The 21,842-nt window shown below is 40.2% G+C and overlaps 1 protein-coding gene across 1 annotated transcript in view; it reads left to right on the plus strand.

Annotated features, from left to right (window-relative positions):
- The first annotated feature begins 508 nt into the window (after positions 1-508).
- grin2ab (glutamate receptor, ionotropic, N-methyl D-aspartate 2A, b) overlaps positions 509-21,842 on the plus strand; it is a 94,610-nt gene continuing 73,276 nt past the window's right edge. Inside the window, exons 1-4 of the mRNA XM_018699795.2 lie at positions 509-1,752; positions 2,635-2,841; positions 20,953-21,177; positions 21,289-21,447. Coding sequence (XP_018555311.1) covers positions 1,735-1,752; positions 2,635-2,841; positions 20,953-21,177; positions 21,289-21,447 — 609 coding nt within the window. The 5' untranslated portion in view covers positions 509-1,734. The remainder of the gene's footprint in view (positions 1,753-2,634; positions 2,842-20,952; positions 21,178-21,288; positions 21,448-21,842) is intronic.

Genomic DNA, 21,842 nt, shown 5'->3' on the forward strand with positions numbered 1-21,842 from the left:
CCAAGGCAACACTCAGAGGGAGATGCGGAGAGAGAGGGGGGAGTTTTGTCAGCGCTCCCCGAGGACCCCCTGTGCTGCAGTTTTGATCTGCTAATTATGTTTAATTGGGGCTGTGTAATTCACTAGCGTTGCCTCTATTTTCCCCTTATCTCACCCGCGTAGTTTATAACAAACTCTGGCGCAGACGAGGCAACATGACACATCATCAGCAATAAACATTTCGGCGCAGTCATTTTGAAGGGATCGGTATTTTAATTTTGGGGAAGTAAGCGCGTCTGCGCGGGGACCGATAGATTGGGTTACAACAGTTCAGCGGATATTGAAATGTTTTATCTGTGCGCAGTGGATGCTCCGAGGAGCGGAGGCGCGACGCGGCGACTTGTTTGACGCCGAGACAGTCGTCACAGCGCGCGCACACACACACACACATATAGACGCACACGCGGAGAGATAGAGGGGCACTTGCACAAACGCGCGCACGCGGCTTCGTTTGGCGAGATGGCACCAGGTGATGCCATAAACGACGAATGATGGTGTGCGCCATACTACCTCCCTTGCGTCTTCATTTTTTGGGGGAAGACACGCCAGGAAAAGCGACACAGACAGACAAAAAACCCCGACAGGGACAGACGAGGAAGAGACATATCAGTTTTAACGAGCTGTGAAGTTGGAGTCGCTTTTTTTGGAATGGGAAGACATGGCGAAATTTCCCTGGCGCGCGCCCTTTTAAGTCGTCACATGAATACCTTTTTGATATTTTATAATGGGGAGATGAAGTCACCCAAGTCTGCCCCCCCTCCCCACCCTCCTCACCACTACACCGCTCTCCACCATCATCCCTCTCCCATTCAGGCCCGGTGCCCATATGTTTAATTAACTAGGCTGATGTGTAAGTACCTTCAGCCAGCGAAGCGTGGGCGGGCGGGCTGCGGGGTAAAGAGACTGCCGGAGAATATTTCCTTATTTCTCTCCGCCGGGGCGCTCGGTCTGCTGCCGGAGCATCACCTCAGTCTCGCGGCGCAGAAAGCTACAAAAACAACTCGACCCGTTTAAACTTGTTCCGAATTGTTCAGGGTGGTTTTTTGGAGTGCGGTGCTCGTTCGGAGAGCGCGTGAGGCAGAAGACAGAAGGAGAGTGTGAGTGAGGGAGAGAGAGAGAGAGAGAGAGAGAGAGAGAGAGAGTTAATATATGTGTGTGCGTGTTTTGGTGTTATTTGTGACGGAATCCCCCCTTCAGTCTCCAAGAATCCGCGAGCGGCGCGAGGAGGAGGAGGAGGGCAGGAGAGGAGGAGGAGGAGGAGGCGCGCGGACCTGTCCACGAGCCCTCACTGCGGAACGCGCGGGGCTGCCGCTGGAGATTCCAAACCAACGGTTGTTTTGGATTCTAGAATCTAACTGATCCCAGCACGTCAACGGCTGTTTCCCCCCCTCACCTCTTTTCCCCTCCGTCTGCGCCGTTCAGTGGACGGTGTTTGACATCTTTACCGGGAGGAATACTACCTATCTTACCGGGGGGAGAGAGGTGGTGGTGGTGGTGGAGGAGGTCTTCTGAGGCAGACAGGTGGATTTAACCGTGTGGTAGTGTGTATGTGTGTGTTTTTTGGGGGGATTGGATGGAGGAGAAATTGATGGATCAATCTGACGGAGGAGAGTCGTATGTGATTCCCACTCCTGCCGAGGGCACCCGAATGGAGTAACAGGCTGCAATGTCATCTCCACCTGGCCGCCTGGAGAGATGTGTCACGGGAATGGGGTGAGTTAGCTTAATTAGTATTTGTTTTGGTGTAAGCATGTTTTTTCCTCGGTTTGAGCGCAACTCTCTCCTCTCGGGAGGTGAATGACGCGGAAATTTGGCAGCAATTGTCGGGGTTCAGTGGTTTCATCTGCCGCACACTCACTCTCCTCTCAAAGTGGAGCAGTGGCGGGGTGGTGGGGTGGCAGGTTTGTGTCCTCCTCTCCGCTCCGTCGTTCGTCCGAGTCCCCGACACACAACCTGCTGCATGCCCTACATAGCCGAGCCCGGCACCGGAGAGAGGAGCGTGAGGGGAATATTCGCTAAGGAGCCACAGGCTGTTTTTAACGCTCTCTTTCTCCCCCTCTCTCTGACACACACACACACACACACACACACACACACACACACACACACACACACACACACTCAGAGAAAGAGAGAGAGAGAGAGAGCGAGAGAGAGAGTAGCCTACCGACTAATTTATCTCTCTCGCCACACACCATCCTACCTTTGAATTTAACTTGTGTTTTCGTCACGCAAGCTTTCCATCCAATAAGCCCGTGTCTCAGCGTCTCCAAAAAGAGGCACACACGCGCACGCGCTTGTGCTCCCACGTACACAAACATACAACACACGCGCGCAGAAACGCACAAACGCGCGCGCGCACACACACACACAGTCACTTGGACTGAGCTGATATTTGATGCAATTCAAACAGTGAAAATGCTAATGAGTCATGAGGAATATAATGACATTGGGTAATAATGTTTATGGCTCGTATATAGGCACCAGTCTGTAGGCGCGCGCGTCCTTTTATAGAACAGTCAAATTCAACAAGTCTGCGCTTTTGAGAGCTGCAACGCAACCAGCAATGATATTTCGTGTCTTCTTGTTTTTCAGATCAAGTTTGAACACTTTTCCTCTGGTTTCACCGACGCTGTGAGAAGGAACCAAAATGCCAGTAAACGGACAGGTCACGGTGGCTGCCTGCACGGGCCCTCGCACCACGGCAGCAAAACTCAGCATTCATCGCACGGACTCCGAAGAAGAAGGCGCAAAAGCTCCGCGACCGCAAACCTGCAGCAGCCACGCTTTGTGACACCGAAGGTAAGGATCGCAACTGGTCATAACGAGTTTGGGGGGGCAACACACCGCCAGAGCGGCTCAGACAGACCGGAGCTGCCGTGCGACGCTAAGCGGCGCTGTTGCATCACATTATCCCCGGCTGCTGATGAGAGGCCCTGTAATGAATTCATATCTCAAATTACAGTTTTCAGGCTTTGAATGCAGTCACGTTGTAGAAACACATTTTCTTCCGTTTTCCTCCCGCTTCCCGTGCCAAGTCTGACACACGAAGTGTCTTCTCCTCCTCTCAGGGACATAGAAGCCATCACACACACTCACACGCACGCACGCACACACACACAGATGTTACATGGGGGGTAACTATAAGTGTCTGACTTATCGGAGTATAGGAGTCTGACGTGACAGAGTATATAGCCCATAATCCCATAAGTCTCCATCAGACTAATTATTCCTGGTGGCAAAGGAATGGCCCCTCATTTTTAACGCTATATATTGTCTGTTCATATGTGTACATTTATCATGATCATTTCAGGCAAATTATCATTCATGCCACACCAGACTCATTGTGTTGTTGTAGAGAACTGGGGAGAGAGACTGATGATGTGCTCAGCAGTAGCCTATTTTCTTGAATAGTGGGATGACACAAAAGGAGATCAACTCTGTAGGGCATAAACGCAATAGAGTGGGGAGCAGCGAGTGTCGAGAGCTGTTGCTATCTTCATTAATATAAATATCTTGTGCAAAGCTGCAGTGAATTCTGGGTGTGATGTCACAACACCTCTAAACCTCAGCAGTGTTTTATAGTAGGCCTACTTTTCACTTTTTTTGTTGTTCTCACTCCTGAGAGCTTCTCCTGTTCAGTTGTGCCCTGCATTTTCATCCCTCACAGTCTCCTATTAACCAACTACTGAAACAATGCTAAACAAGAGAAGCATAAAAATGTTAAATTGTCAGTGATGCGATGCATACCATATTCTGGGTCCAATTTTGGTACCAACATGACATAGTGTTGAAATTATGTGTCAAGATGCATCTCGCCGAGCTGTGCACTGAACCATTTCTATTGTTGGCAAAGCAGGTACTGTAGTTCAGAACTCATTGTCTCGAAGCAGATTGTCAGCGTAGTCAGAAATGAGACTGTGTTTGGTTTGTCTGCAGTTAAAGCTATTTAATCCCTAACATTAAATGTGCTGTTCTCAACATGTTGTGCTGCCTTCAACAAGATGGTCCTCTTGAGAATATTTTGAAGGCACCTAAGTGGAACTGGTGATATTCACACCAACATGAAGTTCTTGTACCTTTGCTGGTGATCTAAAAGGTGTCTTGTCTCTCCTACAGCTCTGCTAAATATGATTTTCTTGTAAAAACATTTCTTTAAAAAGAAGATATTCAGAGAAGTTTCTTGCAGAGAAAGGGCTTCAAAAGGTGAGCGCTCAGGCTACTCTCTGTCATCCTCTGGTTCTCAGTGTTTTGGTTTTTAATAGTGTGCAAGACATTTTTAGAGCTAGCACCCAAAATTAGCCCAAAATCTACATATGCCTGCAAGTGGGGAAAGGTTCAGGGAGCAATCATGCAGAAGTCTCTTACTGTTCATAAAAGATAGAGAGCTTTTACCTCTGTTGAACCGTTAGTTTGACTGAAGTGATCCAAAAGTATTGCAATTATTGTTGTGCATTTACTGTGAAATAGTCTCAAAGAACAGCTTCATATAATTAGATATATAACTCCTGAGCCATCAAAATATTGCCCTGGTCTCTTTCAGGTAATTTTTTGAACTACAGATGTGTTGGTTTGTGCAGCTCATCCTCATATCCTCTTCTTCTTTTTCTCCTCCTTTTTTCATGAACGTATAGAGGATTTTAGGTAGGAGTATTCGCACACAAGATTGCAACCTAGAGCTTATGAAGAATAATTATAAAGACGCTTAAAAAAGAGAAAAGCTGAAGAATTTGTGGGTGGAATATGCACCTTCCTGCCCTGCATTGTAGCTGTATTTGTCCTGAAGGAGGTATTGACATATCCTGTGATAAGAGCTACAGCAAATAATCCCCTTATCTGCACACAGTATTTTTTGGTTGGAGCTCACTATCCAGCGAAGTTGACAAACTGCATGTTTGAGAAAAAGCTTTTTGGTGAGAGGGCTCTGCCTATAGTATTTAGCCAAACCACGTGCAGCCACCAAGCCTCTGGCATGGCCTTTAGCTGTCATCTGCTGAGTGAGTGCTTTCTTTAAAGTCAATTAAATCTGCCACTGTGCCTGTGCTGTGTTGCGTCAGATAAATCTTGTCCTGAGAACATCCACCGCCAAAATTCGGTTATGTTTTACTCTTGGTGGCCAACAAAATTCAGCTCCTTCTCTCGTTCACTCTTCAAAGAATGTAAAAAACGATGCCCTGCCCACACAATTGCTGTCTTTGTACGTACAATCACAGGTCAAATGCTGCTCACATGACTCTTGAGAGGATGAAAATGAGTGTTTTCATTTTCCCGTTCCTAGCAATTACCAGCGAAAAGGACTGAGTGACATATGATAATGAGTCATTTGACCCCCTGCTGATCTTCTGTATATTGATGTGTGATAGTGCAGTCTCAGACACAAGTTAATAACCCCAAAAGCCTCTTACGAACGTGCACTGTTTAATCATTTAATCAAAACACAGTTGGTGGTCTCATTTAATGAGTTAGTGAGCCGTAGTGATATTAAGTAGGGTTTGACTAATACAGGTTTTTGAGCTGATATTTTTAGAATGAAGTTGATGTTTTGTGATAGCACTCCACATTTGTAAATTTGACTTTTTCGTGCCATAAAACTCAAGTATTCAGAGTTTTTATGTGATCTGAAGATTGGAAAATAAGTGGATGTTTCTCAATCCACAGTGAACCCGCCATAGAAATGATTCTAGGTATAAATTACATAAAAATATGCTGCTTTTACATTCATAAATACGCTTAATGTAACAGCATCATAAGTACTATTTACCATTATAGTGTGTATCTGCTGCAGTAGTGTTATGGCCCTGCAGCTTGGCAGCTAACACTTCATCAGTGGTTTGACCTGTACATGGACATATGACTAAATGTTTATAGCTAGTAGTACACACCTTCAGTATATCTTTAATGATTTTAAAGTCATCTGTCATCTGCCTCAGATTCCAGATAAGTCTTATTCTGTTCCAGCCCACTTTTTCCAAAACTTTACTGATGGGATTTAAGTAATCCGGTTGGAATAAATCAGAAAATTGGGGTTTTTCAAACCCGAGCAATAATAATTCTCATTGCTCAGGCTAGGATTTGGATTTGAAAATCAAATCCTGCTTTTAATCAATCTTAAAACTCGTATCTGTGTTTTTCATGACTCAAAGGCAGATAGTTTTGATGCTGAAAATCAGGATAATCTTGATCCTACTTGAGAGGTGGTTTCGGGGGGGGTTTAGAGACATGACAAGCATAATAGAGCTGTAACCAAGAAATTTCCACCTATACATCTTGAATATAAATTAAAAGCTGAATTTCATGTTTCTATTTTAACCAATAAATCTGTCAAAACAGTCTCTCATCCCTAATGCCACTGCTGCAGATGGAAAGACCAGCTGGATGGTCGATTAAATGGCCTTTTGAACCTTTGTTTCTTAGAAACAGCTTTGTATTCATGTTATTATGACGTTATTATTCTATATAACTTTTTTCAGCGTAATATGTTGCGGAATAGTTTTATTTTGGATTATGTTGACGATTCAGTGACACCTTAAATGTTGCTTTTAAGTTCTTATTGACTGTACCAGTAGACTCAAATAGAAACAGTCCTCTATGCCATTTTCATTCTGTCCACACAAATCTTTTTTTGCCCAGCAGAAAGCTATCATCGATAACATTATTTCTTTAAGAGAAGGTGATTTAAAGGTTAAATGGGTGTTGGGTGATTAATGAGTTTTATTGAATGGTATTGGCAGCTAGTCAGACCTGTAACAAAGTCTATAGGTCCCTGGCTCAGCTCACAGAAGCTTATGTAAATGTCAAGTGATATTCTCAGTTAAAAGATAACTGTTAATTGGGGAAACATCCAATAGAAATATCCATGTTGTAATTTCCCTCATTGGCTTAGCAAATGTGTTGTGAGACCTGTAGTCCTTTGTCTACCATCTCTAAGCATTGTAATACACAGGCGTAAAACACCTGAAGTGCCAACAAGCTAAACTAAGACTGCTTGGTTAAGGTTAGGGATCATGGCAAATAAATGATTCTTAAAGCTGCTTTGTTTGAATTGTTTTTGGACACTTGACAGCAGCATAACAAGCTGTAAACACAACACTGACAAATTATCACCTTGTAAAGTATTTATGAAGAATGTGTCAGTAAACAATTGCTTATTTACACATCCACACATGGAGCAACATTAGCATTCATTTTGAGCTACAGTACCCAATGAATCTAAATCCAATATTCATCATGTTAGCTCTGTTTTAGTTTACAAAGCTCCTGAGTGAAATATCTGACTGTTCAGATATTTATTTTATATATATATATATATAATTTTGTTTATTAGCTGGTCGCTAGCTGTCGTGTAGTGCCTGGCAGGTAGCACACATTGGGTTTATTATGGCTTATCATTTATGCTGGGAATGAGGCTGATGAGAGACTGAATCAAAACAGGCTGGGAAACTGTGAAGTTGGGTGATAATTCTCTGTGTTTTTGACAATGCAAAGAACACCTTTAGCAGCACACATGGTTATTTGATCCATAATTAATTTAAAGATATTGATTAGCGCAGCTTTAAAACCTCTACATACCTTTTTTGAAACAAGAAACTACAACCTCATTATTGGTAGTCGGTGGTCATTGTTAAAAATAAGATGCACACAGATGTGCTCTCCTTTGATGTCAGTGTTCATCTTTCACTTGAAAGCTTAAGGCTTTCAAGATGGTGGATGTTTCATTTTGGATAGTAACCCCCCTACTGAGTCTATTTGAATACTGTGCTTGTGAATTAGCTTGATTAGTATTAAGCACAACATGTGGCTTTGAGAGTGAGAACATTTCCAGCTTCCTAGGAGGCTTAGTTGTTACCTTAAATGATGCCTTTTACACGTTGTCAGTCTGAGGGTTTTTCCAAGCTCAGAAAGAGGCTTAGGAGGTGCCTAAGTGCGGCCAGACTGGCCCTGTCAGTTTGGTCCACTTAACACCCAAAACCCATATTCCAATTTTATGCTTTTATAGACACCAGATTTTGGTTCAGACTGATATAACACTGTCCTAGTTAAGACATTCTTGAGCTTTTTAAATCCAATTTGATTAAGTTTTCCATGGCTACAAGGGGCAGATCATTCATATAAACGTATTAGTATTATTTTATCACTTTTTTGTCTCCTATAGGGATAATCATAAGTAGCTGAGGTCTCACTGATTCCATGAAAGATGGTTGCCACTCTCATAATTTCATGTATTACATATGTGACATCACAATTAGCTCAATGTGTGACTGAGATGATTAATGCATTTTTTACAATGAATCAGACATTATTATACCAGAGGAGATAACACATGCATAGTAGGGCTTTCTTTAAACAATAGTACTATGGAGCTGCACGATAATATGCTACTGTGGTACCATCATTTTATTGGCAAAAGACGGTGTAAAAAGAGCGGTTATTGTAATTCTCTTGATAAGCCAGCAGCTACATTACGAAAAAGAAAGTCTGGCACTGTGTGCTCAGTACTAACTGTGCCAATGATGTTAAGTCCATTAGGAATTTCATCAGTCAGCTTCAGAACAAGCAAAATGGCTTTAATATCTTCCCCATATTATTTTTCTTCTTTCTTCCCCATGTTATTTTTCTTGTTAAAATAGAGGTTACTTTAATTCACACTGAATATACACATATATATATATATATATATATATATATATATATATATCTTTTTTTTTTTTTTTTACACTGCTTTAAGTGAAGGGTGTTAAGCTTGTTAATGGATTCAAGAGAGAGAGAATTTTTGTTTCTTAAATGTTCAGGTTTTGTGATGTGCTTTGCTAACTTAGCTAGCCAACAAAAAATGCTTACAGTTACAGTTTTGGTATCACATTCACTTCATTTCTTAAGGATTTTTAAGGATTGTTTGCTGCAAGACAGAGACACAAAATCCTTTTTGGGCCCACAGAGCATGTGCGCCAGAGTCCTTCTCCCGCTGAGCCAATTCAGAGTATGTGTGATAGAGACTTCCTTTAGTCAAGCTGGCTGACTTCCTGTTGGCTACTCGCACATTAATGACTTAAAATAATTTAATGATGTGGCTCCTCTGGACCTCCTAAATGTTATTGGACCAGATTGATCAACACATTTTAAGGTGTTTTTAATGTAAAAAAAAAATGTATTCACTGTTTCACTGCTGCTTCGTTCATACTGGCTACATAGCTATTGGAAAAATGCCTTTTTGTGGCCAGTGTGTGTCTTTATCAAATGTTTTTAAGTTTCATGTTGCTTTAATTCTGTGATTTTGCAAATTAGCTAGGTGGAGCAGGTGGACCTGTCCACAAATATGGCATGTTCCAGGTGAAGGGAAATGACACTGCTCTATATGTTCTCATTTTTCCTACACTGAGGAGGGAGTCATATAGAGCTTTTTATGCTACAGGCTGATTTTTATTCTTAGAAATGAAGATAAAGAATTTAAGAATGTGGCCAGTCCAATAGCTCTCTGACTGTAATTTGCTCTATGTGCATTTACACTTTGCAGTATATCCGGATACAGATGTCGTTACCAGGTGTGCATAGGGCATTGCTGATCTGTTTGTAAGCCTGTTTAACTCTTACAGATGAATGGCTAACTAGCTAGCTGCATATATGGCTGACCTAACAATATGTGCACTTCTCCCCTTTTTTCACTGGCCTGTTCAGCGAGCCAAGGTGTCAGACATTATACTGTATGTGTTTATACTTGTAGACACTGTGGCTAGCAAGTTGAGGTTTACTGCTGTACACCGTAGCCTGCTGTCAGCCTGTCAGTCATCAAATATAAATTCTCCTATTTCGGAGGAGTTATTTAAAGTTGTTTGAGCTCATCTTCTCCACAAAATGAATGCTATCAAAATTAAGCTGTTTTATTCGTTACTGATTTGGTGAAAGTCATCCATGCTTTTATCTCTTCTTACTTAGTCCTGTTTCAGAGTTTTTACCTCAGTCAAAGGTCTCTCTCTTGTCTCCAATTTGTACAAACACAGCACCTATGAGACTTCCTGGAGCACTGACTCTGCTGTTATTGATTCTGCTGTTGATTCTTTTTTTTTTTAAGTTACTGTGTTATTTATTCGTTTGTGAAGCACAGAGTAATTGTGGTTGGAAAAGTGCTGTATAAAAATGATTAGTACTTTAATTATCTAATTGTGGATCAACCAGTAAATCTGTATGTAGTAATTGCATTTTCTTTTATAAAGCCCAGGCCTTGATTTAAATGGTGCACAGTGGTGCTTAAGTAGTTTTTATACTCACATCCCAGTGCACAGATTTTTCGTGGGTATGCTGCTTACCTTGGAGATACACACTGATTTGATAAATATGTAAACAAAAAACAGAAACCTTGCAGTATGTGTACCTGGTTTACTAATCTAAAACACATTTGCATACCAATAAAATATAACATGATAATCAATTACTATGAAGTATGACAAACTTTAAAACAACAAATTATACTGTGCGATTGATGTGCTTCTGACTTTCTGGATTATTAAAATCAAACAGCAAACCACCTGGGACCATATCTTCCCATAAATGTTTCTAAGGCATCATCAAATGAAATGATTCTGCCTGGAAATCCTTAAAATGTGTTGATTTTTTTACCTGATTTCCATATGAATAGGACCTCGATCACTCCATGATTTACTGTGTCAGTGTCTAGTCAGTTTTCATTCTTTTTTTTCCTAAATGATCTCGTTGAGAACTCAGCAGCAAGAGGCAGAGGCCAAAAATATTCCCCAAACAGCCACAGATCATCCAAAATAGATTACTCCAGGTATAATGCTCCCTTCCTCGCTGGCGACAGGTGCTGTCTCAGCCAGACGGGGCATCTGGTGATGTGGGAACATTTGAAGCTTCTGTCTCCTCCTGCCAAGAGCAGTTTTTAACGGCAACGAGCAACACATCAAAAAACATATGTTGACCAGACACCGGTGCCCAGAGATGAATGATCAAGGATAGATCCCATGTTGGAGGCTTTGAAAGCTGCCATCAAATGTATGCCTTGACTACAGAGCTGAATTACTTAAAATTTAATAGGGATATATTATGTGCAGTATTATGGGGTAATGCTAAAATAGTAAGAAAAAAGGCAGTATAATTTGAATCCATTTTCAGACACTGAATCTGGAACATTGCTGGCTACATCTGTCGGTTAAAGTGATGGCTTTTTTGCATCTGAACATAGTTTTCTTTATATGAATGTTCCATGTAGTGTTACTTCTTGACAGCATCACCATGAAAAAGAACCACAATCATACATCAGTGAGACCAGTGACGAGATGGAAAATAATGAGTGTTTTCAGGTCTCTCACAAGCTTCATCAGTGATGGGTTTTAAAACTCATTTTGCAATTGAAGTCTTAATTAATGACCATCACTAGCATGAGGACACTTACCTTCACTTCTCAGTGGTAAATCCCCTGATATATTTTCACATCAATTTCACAATTTATCAGATACAGAATTTTGCTGCCTATTTTGTAAAATCTGATAGTGTCTAAGCACAGAATAACCAGATGTTTAATTAATTCTTATTTGCTTACATGCTGCATTATGCTGGATTTCTAGAATTTTATCTATACAGGAAAATTTAATATAAAGACTTTTCACAAGAGCTTAAAATTGGCTCATTCACTTTTTTTTGTGATTTATTGATTTTAGATTTTTGCAGAAGAGATGATAATTAAATGAGGGAAACTTAAGACAAGACATTTATTTAACCTTGTGCTGCTGTAGCTGTTGTTACTGATTCCAACTTAGTGAGAGTGCTGTCGTGACTTTTGCAGAAAAGTAGTTCTGGTGCTTGTTCAAACATGAGACTGACATGTAAAATTGGCAGCACATTTACATGCTCATGTGCATGTTTGAAAGTCGCTTGAGCAGAGGGACATGAAAGGGGAAAGAACTTGCTGCATGGACAATTTTTCATCACGGAAATGTAAAGAAACTCATCCCAAATTTTCCCTGAAACTCCTTGAATCTGGCCTTAAAAAATGGCACATCAGTACTTTTATTTCCTTTACTTATTACATCAGTATGTAGTCTTTAGGAAAAAAAAAATTGTTGGATTAATAAATGTCTTCACTTTCATCAATAATAGATTGTTCAAGAGATTGGTGCACTTGTCATGCATGAAAATGAGTATAAATTCAGGTTTTGGTTAAAAATTAAAGGGAGAATTTATTCCATCATTACATCAGACTGTCTAACAAGGCTTAACAATGATTGTCTACAACCGTCCTGTTTCGTTTGAATGTTTCAGGTCCTTTCAATAATTGAAAGCTAGATCTAGAAATCATTGTATATTCATAAGGATGGCCCAGTCTCATACTGTGCCATGTTCTTGTAACCCTAATGCTCATACAGTCTCAGGTCAGTGACAGTTTTAACACACTAATTTTAATTAAAATGACTTTACTGCAGAAGTTTCTTATGGAAACAAACAAATCCCTCAAAGTTGTGCAAATAATCATCAGGTTTTCTAGCTTGTTATTGTATCCACTTAGTCTTTCACTCCACCTAATAATTTTTTAGGTTATATTGTTGTTGTACACACAAATATCCACACCTTAAGCTTCATAATTCACCTCCTTCACAATCCATTGAAGTGCAAATCTAATGTAAAATATAATGTATCTACCTCACAGTGTTGTCTCACTCCATCTTTCCAAGGTCACTACTATGCTGCCTGAAAGTCTGTACACTTTGCTGCCTTGGCACGGCGTCATAATAACTTTATTTTTCTGCCCTTTCTTCCCCCTTGTTGCCCCACCCTCACCTTTTGCCTTTTAGTCTCCTTTACTGCGGTTGTATCTTTCTCTTCCTTCACATCTTACTGCGCAAAAACACAAATACCCTCCAAGTCAAACACAAAGACACAAAGATATAGACATGCACACAGTTACAAAACACACAATGCAGTCCCCCAATGAATCAGGGAGTGTGTCCTTTCTGGTGTTTGGCATTGTCCTTGTTTATTCATATTTATTACCAATGAAATATGAATGACAGAACTCTCGCAGACATTTTCTGTTCCCCCGGTTCCACACGTACCACAAGCATGCAAAAAAAAAAAAAAGATAGAATTGGCCAAAAGTGTGTCCCCCAAACACATGTACACACATTTCTCTGCATTGCTGAAATTTTGATGTGGAAAAAGGCTGTTGGGCTGTTAAAAGACTGTGTCAAGGGGAGCAGGGAGCAGGCTGGCGGTTTTATCGAGGACAGGCAGGAAGGCACTTGGAACTTACATTCAGTGTTAAACAAATAAAAAAGTGATATTTCAAACACAACCTTTTCAGCCATATTCTGCCGTCAAATCAAGACAACAAAAATTTGTGTTTTTGCAGTTCGATGTCTGGGTGGGTGGATAATGATACACACTATGCTTTAGTAAATGCAGAGCAATCTTTGGAAAATATAAGCCCTGGCACTCCCAGGTCAGAAAAAGCATATTTAAGTATATGATGTGAAAGTGCATCTGTATTAAGATTATTCAGAGGGGATACACTGCAATTGCATCAAATTCAAACCATTCTGTTATGTCTGTAGTTGTAGAGCAGGTAAAATGGTTTGTGATAATTATGGAGTATGCTGTATTTGTTTCTCACTTGGATTTTTACTGTCCATACATAAGTATACTATTGTGCCTTTAAATTATACATAGAAATTGTACCTTGTTCTAGTACAATGTTGCAAAATATGTTTGCTGAAGTGCAAGAAGTCATTTGATTCTGTGTCATATGTTTGGTTTGGATTACGTTCAGACTTTGTTAAAGACAGAGCGATGAAGTCCTGGAGTTATTTCCATCTTTGTCCCTGGTGCTTACACAGTTCACTAACCTCCATTAAGACAGAGACAGGCACTCAATGGCTGACATTAAGGGACATTAGAGAACATGAACTAAAACATTACAAGTGATAACCATATCAACATATAATCAGTACATTAATTCAGGAAGCAGACATGACAGAAAGTATCATAGACACCTATAAAATAAATCCCGCTGTAAATGCCTACAGTTCTATGTCGTAGTTAAAGATTCAAACATCAGTGAATATAGAAGTAAAACATGATATCTAAATTCTTTTAAGAAATACCATCTAGTCTTCTTGTACCCTCTTAAAATAATTGTAAAGGTAGCTAGGAGCCATAACGTGTAAAATCCTGTATCTAATTGAATATGACGTGCTCAGATCTCCACTGGAAGCCAATGAAGCAGTAAGAACTGACACCTGCCAACACGACTCCAAGCTTTAGGCCTGAGGGTGACTCTGATCAGTTTGTTTTCCGCTACTTGACGTTTTGTGTTTCAAGGTTTTTATAAGGAACCACTACATGGATTAACCACGTTGTAGAAATAACCCTGGATCAATAAATCCCTCCAATGTGCCGCAGCCCGCTTGTTAAACTGCAGTGTCTTGTTTTCTGTTTCTACTGGTGTTAAATACAAAAGATGTGGCCTGTGGTGGAGGATTTGGAGTACACCTTTGACAGAGCTCGGCTGAGTAATGAAAGTAAAGTAATGTAACGCATTCCTTTTGCTGCTCAATAATTAGTAAAATTAATTCGTTTTTCATTGAGTAACGTGGAATAAATAGTTGATTTAAGCTTTCAGGTAGCTTTCCCAGCACTGGTTGTGATGTATTTGCCCTGCATACATTATTTCCAGTCAACAAACAAATTTGCAGATCAGAGAGTTGATGTCTTTCAGTTGACTTTCAACAGCTTGTAGAGCTGCATCGATCTCATCCAGACCTCAGTCACCATTTTACTGTGGTAATTTGTCATGAATGTAGCTGGGTAGCTATCTATGCAGATAGATGACTTCCTCAATCTTATTCCTGCCCACAAAGCTCTTATTGGTCACTTCTGTCTGGCGGAAACAGCTATAGAGCACAAAACCAGACCTTTTTTCACTGAACAAATCGTGAGGGGGGTTGTTTAATCATACATAACTGTGAACTACAATTGTTGTTGCAGTGATTTTGCAGTGCGTTATAATGAAGTTTGTTTATCTCTGAGCTACAAGTGATTATGTATTTCCAAATGTCACTATGCTTAAGGTGTATAGGTAAACTTGTACTGTCCAAAACACATACTGTTTATAGGCACGGTATCAACAAGGTGGTAAATGTGTCGATGTAACTGCATTTTCCCTAAAGGAATAGGAGCAAATAATTTTATATCAAGTAAGAAAAAAATGTAATAATCCCTTGATGTGTATTGTCACAAGATAATTATAACTGATGATGATAATTTCAGCATCAAAGCAGTAACCGCTCACTGCTGCAGCAAGAATGTGTCAGTTGCAAATGCAATATTTCTAGTGACTTTTTTAATATAATTTTTATCAGTTAAAATTGATTAAATGCTAAATGACAGCTGGAGGAATGTTAAGCTGTCAAAATCAGAGACATTATTCAAACCTATTAAACCCAGATATAGTGTGGAGAGTGTGAAGTGTGTGTGTGCATGTGTGCCTGTGCTTTTTCTCTTAGTATTTACTCGTCTGCTAGATTTTCTCTCCAGAACACTCTCTCTCTCTCTCCCTCTCTCTAAACGTCACATTTCAAAAACATTGCTCCAAGGTTTTTGTACCTTAACACACAAACGAGCCTATTCACTGTGAATATTGTAGCTCTCGCAGTACATTCAGTTATTTTCATTAAACTTCACATTTCTGACTGTGATTAATGTTACTAAATCTTTGATGCCCTCCTCTCCACTTCCTCTGTATTAGTATTATTATCATAAACTATGTACAGATGGTGAAAATGCACTGCTTCTGTAGTGAGTTTTCAAGATGTGAGTTTGCTTTGTTGAAATAATTCAAGATATTAAGCTAATGGATGCCAATCAGCCAATTGAAACTACTGAAAAACACACAGGAGGCAAGCAAAATGTTGCTTTCTACACCTTTAAAAACATTTTTTCCAATATGTCCTTGAAGACGTCACACCACCATCTGCAACGTGTTTTTTTTTGTTATTTTTTTTAACCCAACTGAGACACAACTTAGCACAGACTGCACGGTAATGTGACGAGCTTGGCTAGCTTCTCACAGTACTATTGCAGCCAAATAAAACTAAGAAACAATAAAGGTGGGTGGCCTATTCTTCTTTTAACTTCTGTACTCTGAATCTTTACCAACAAACACAACAATGAACTGCTCTCCTCTAAAAAGAGACATGGAGTCCACACTACGAGCTGGGAAAGCTTTCCTTTCTCCGTCAACTTTCTTTTATCCCTTTTCTTAATGATCTGTCGACGCTAAACTCTGGTTCAGGCTAATCTCTGATTGTGTCTGAAAAACAAAGCAACATCCAATTTTCTAGTAATGATTCAAATCCATGTAAAAATATTTAATCAACAGGAAAAAAAAACACATTTACCATGTGTACATTTCTCTCTGATACATACATAGTATATCCCTTACAGATCATGCCTTTGTATGAGCATCAAACACACATTACACACTGGCTGCTAGCTACTCAGTGCAACGCTGCTAACTTTGCCAATGTTGTCAAGTTACATCGTTTAGCAAACAGAAAACCTACAGCACTAGACAACATAAAATTCACTTGATGCGAATGTTATTTATCAAACAGGCGCACCAGCCTGGAAGCGCAGTTTGCCTGTCATCTGAGACACGGCTTGCGTGTGATCAGTGAAGTGTGCCTCTCTTCTTCATGCAAATGCATTTAGCCTTTAAAGGAGGAATACACAGATAACAGGAGGAGATTTGATAGATATGGCTGACTGCACATTCTGGCGCATTTATTGAGGCTCACCCAGTATTCAAGGGTTAGTTTTACAAGGAAGAGTTTCATATTTGAAATGGTATATTACAGGAAGGTTGTAGTGGGGGGAGATAAGAATTAATAAACCCGCACTCTGCCGATATTACCATAACAGCAGAAACATGTGTAGGAGAGCAACACTGAATTATTTAGAAATTAGAGTGACAGCTTCTTGGAAAGAAAAGTAGTGCAGAAATGATACAGAAACACAGTATTGGAGCTTTTTTTTTTTTTTTTTTTTTTTTTTTTAATAAACTTAAATAAGAGAGAGTGTTGTGGGTTTGTGGTCATTCAGCCTGAACTTCTGAGCTAATGCATGATGGTGATTGCACTCCACGCAGCTGTGATGGCTTGTTTTTTGACATTTCAGTTGAAAATCACGATTATTTTATAGTAATAGACACTCAAATAATTAGAGTTAGATGGAGTTTAATGAAGGCCTTAGTAAATCGTTTGGAAAGTTAAAATTCCATTTGATGGGGATTTTTATTCCAGCATCACCACATTTTGATTTCTCTTCTTGATTTGTTTTCTTGATTTATTACCCCATCACATCCCCATTGCAGCACTGAACTGCATCTTTTGAGATCTCGTTTATATGCAGAATGCACCTAAAAGACAGTCCTGGTTACTGATAATTAGCTGCTGCTTTAGTAAATCAGACGCTAATTTCATGCAGATTGCCAGCACAAATATGTACATAAATCTGGCCCTGACACTCAGAGTTAGGAAAGTGGGTAATACAAACCAAAGTGAAAAAAATAACATTTGATGTTGAAAAAAATGCTTTTATACCACCAAGGGAAGAAACTGTAGAAAACTGGGTGGCAAGACATTATTTTAGGGTTGCAGCTGCTACCCTATGCTACCCTAGTGACTCTGCCACGGTACACAAAGGAAATTATGATATGACGTACTACATTATTCAACCCTGACACCGTAGAGAACTGTTATCTCATACTGTGCAATAGGCATAAGTTTGTGGGTTTAATGTTAATGTGTAGTTTGACTTTTTGACTTGCCCATGAAACTTGCCCTCAAGCTAATGTTAATAACTTAAAATTAAGAAGTGAGGACTTCCACATGGCCCCTGAGCAAAACATTTTCAGGTTGAACAACAGATTTCTCAGGTGGCTTTTGGTTTTTTGAAAGGTTGAAAATTAAAATGAAACAGTAGCACTATGTTGCAGAGGATAGTCACAAATTCAGATATGTTCTGGAAACGTCACAAATAGAAGAGGCTTGTATGATGCATTTTACAATTCTAGCCTTAAACCTCCACCCAAATAGATTTGAATATTAAGTCTCTTTTGACTGATATATGACAAACTTATGGATGGACAGTGGAGTATTATGTTGCAGAAGTTTGAGAAGTTTCCTTGGATGTTCTCATGTTTTTTTTCCAATTTAAAGTCTTTTAGTGAGCAAACTAACTTCATACAACCTCATTACAAACCTACAACAGTACAAAGACAGATTTTGGGAGGAGTATCACTTTAAGATATTTTGAGGAAACAAGGCCTACATAACCAAGAGCCTAATTTGTGTTGTCATCTAGAGACACTATGTTGAGCTGCTTCACTGGCAATGAATGAAAGAATGAAATTGTGGACTGATAGATTTAAGCAATTACACCCACATGAGCTTTATTTAATAGCCGTTAGGGCTAACATTGTTGAACCAAAAAATGTGCCTATATCTGAGGAAAGTCACTCTGGGTTGCGTTACATTATGCACAAAGATGTACTCTGATTCATTGTCACTGATGCAGCTTGAGGGCCTCTTAATGCCATCTCCCATTTGAGCACAGGGTTTGTTGTTTCTAGCTTTGACAGAGATATCATTTTCACAAATCTAGATTGAACTTTAGCCACAAAAACAAAAACATTTTTTGGACAAGACTAATTTGCTGCTCAAAGGCAAATCTGTACAATTTAGGAAACACGCTTGAATGAGGACAAACAAAAGCTCCCTTCAGTGGCGTTACAGTCATTTTATTGCAGTTGAGTAGCTATTAAAAAAATTCTCTCACCTTTATAACACATTTTAAAGAGTGAACACTCATTTAGTGTTGGCAGGATACTAGAGAGAATTGTGCCTGCTGAATATTACATCATTAAAGTCTTGCATTTTTCAGCATCGTGGAAATATTAGCATAAATGCTAACACAGAGGGAAACAGTTACCCCTCATGACATCTCTTTTGGAAGCTAATCAGAGGAGTCAGTGGATATGATTTTAAGGACAAATGCAAATACAGTAAGACAGCGGGAACACTCAGTGACCCAAAGTTTTCCAGCTGCGTTGACCATTTGGGAAGCTGTGGCACAGCATACAATGGCTCCTAGTTATGTTAGCTCTGATGCTAACTCCAGGGAAAGTTAGTGTAATCCTGTCCCATTGGTTGGAGCTGACACTAATTCCCTGGGACAGGAGTGTAGCGGTGTGTGATTTAGCGGCGTATGCTAAGTGCTGCTGGAGCTGCAGGCTAGTCTGTGGGCACCAGGGCAGAGAGAGCAAGCTGGGAAAGTACTGACTTGACTAACTGGCCTGATTAGACCGGGTGTGAGATGACATGGATCAGATACACACACTAACCCAGCTGGAAAGACAGATTGGCAGCATTAGAGAAAGTGGGGGAAAAAATATCATAATGAAATACATTAAGATAAAATGAATAGATACAGATGATTAGCAGCCATGGATGCAGAGTTAGGAAATGAGGAGAGTGGAGGATGAAGAGATGTAGAGACAGTAGGTTAATTTTGTGGATGTGATGTTTCCTCCTGGAGTGTTTTTCAGCTCTGCTGGACTGTGGCGGTGTAAGAAATTGGCTGAGATGCAACGTAGCATTCGCATCATGGTTTCATTAGCTCTCATTCAGCCCAAGGCATTTCACACTGCATTTCCTCTACTCATCTGCTTCTCTTAGATCTGCTCACATTACAGGAAAAGGTAACACAGAGTAAGCTGAAACTGGGAGCAGGAATTTCGGCTCCTCTGTATTAGACTGGAACTTGTTTAGGATACAGAGTTGAAAGCGATGTTATTTTTCATCTCAGTGAATGTTATTGATTGATGCAGACACTTGTGTGCCTTCAGCGATTTGAAATGTTTCCCCTCATACCCCCATGAATGGGGTAAAATCAGATTACATTTATTTCAGGGTTATTTTATCCATTAATAGCAGGCACTTTACTGTGAACACTGCCTACGGGCATAGATTATGTTCAAATAAAGGCAGACAGTGGAAGAGAGATTTAGGGCGTCTTATGAAGCTCGATTAGCGGTTTAGCAAAAAATAAAGTTAGGTTTAACCCTGGTCTCCTAATGGTCGCCCACTTTGAAACAGAATTAAGTAATTTGTGAATAGCGGAGGACAGAAAGAGGACAGTAAACTCCGAGCCCCAGTTTTTGCCTATCATGTAATCTTTGCTTTTGCACTTGAGGCTTGCACTAACGATTGAATTCGAGTCACATATCTGAGTCACACTGTTTTTCCCAAAGATAAATACGGGCCAATCTTTGAGAAACCCGGCGGGTCGTTTTACAGCACTTAGTGCGTTTTTGAAGACATGTTCAGAATACACAAGACTCTTATATCCTGCTGGTTCGAAATACATTCTATTCATGACAAAGTAAAGCAGATTTTTAACGCATTTTACAAAGGCGTGACTCCATTTCTTTCACACAAACAAAACGGCAGATCTTGCTTGTCATGTAGGACACAAGGAAAATGTGTGCATATAATAAAATGTAGTTACATTTTATACATGAGAATATGAAATGGTATAGTATAATATATGAATTTAGATTAATGAAAAATAAAGAACAATTTTGTCACCTGGACTAGATTGTTTGTAAAATGAAAAATATTGGTATTTTTTACTTTGGCGGTTTGTGAACATGTATGTGTCTCATCTGTGCCTGTGACAGGCTGTTGATAGCTGGCAGAAAACTGTCATGGTAAAGTTATGTTGTTACAGCTGCAGTATATAAGCTTGGTAATATAAATTCGGGTTTGAAAATGTTTGATTTTGTGAAGAAGACTGTCACAGTTTCCTCACGAGGCGTTCATTTTTGTTGTTTGTGTGTGTGTTTAGGGTATGATGGGTGTAGTGGGCTGGATGCTACTCCTACTCTCCCAAATGATGGTGCCTGTGGCATCCCAGAAGCCTCCAGGGCTCAGTGTGGGTGTGATCATGGGCCAGACGCGCCCTGTTTCCGATCAGGAGCTTCGGCCTCCCCGGCGTCCTGATGATGCCCTTGATGTCTCTGTGGTATCACTGAGGATCAACCAGACAGACCCAAAGTCTGTGATTACACAGGTGAGAAATACTAAACACACACACACACACACACACACACACACACACACACATACACATACACGGACAGAGCCTTGTTTGAGACCTGAGTTTGTTTCACTGTGTCCCCAGGTGTGTGAGCTTCTGTCACGCACTCGTCTCCATGGCATTGTGTTTGCCGATGGCACCGATCAGGAGGCCATTGCTCAGATCCTTGACTTCCTCTCTGTTCAGACACAACTTCCAGTTCTGGGAGTCCACGGAGGCTCCTCTATGATAATGGCTGACAAGGTGAGTGACCAGGACACAAACACTGACCAGTTCAAACGGGCACACACACAAACAAACAAAACATACTCCTGCCTCTTTGGATACACACTGTTTTTGTTTTGGAAGTGAGATTAGAGAGTTGTAATCCCTCCTCTCTGCCTGCTCTAAATGTTGAAGGATAAAAGCTTTTCAACCTACACTTTTTTCAGATGTCCTGGCACGTTCACAATTAGGTCAGACACTTATTTCATTGACAGACTTGGTATTTAGAAACTCAACCCACCTGAAATGCAGCGCACAATTCAACATAATCCACTAGGCTACAGCATGAAAAATGACAAGCTCCTCAAACCACAGAAAGAAAAAAAAAGTGCCCACTGTAGAAATACAGAAATGTCTTCAGCGGGTGGGAATAT

This window comes from Lates calcarifer, linkage group LG5 (assembly GCF_001640805.2).
Source record: "Lates calcarifer isolate ASB-BC8 linkage group LG5, TLL_Latcal_v3, whole genome shotgun sequence".
Classification (NCBI taxonomy): domain Eukaryota; kingdom Metazoa; phylum Chordata; class Actinopteri; family Centropomidae; genus Lates; species Lates calcarifer.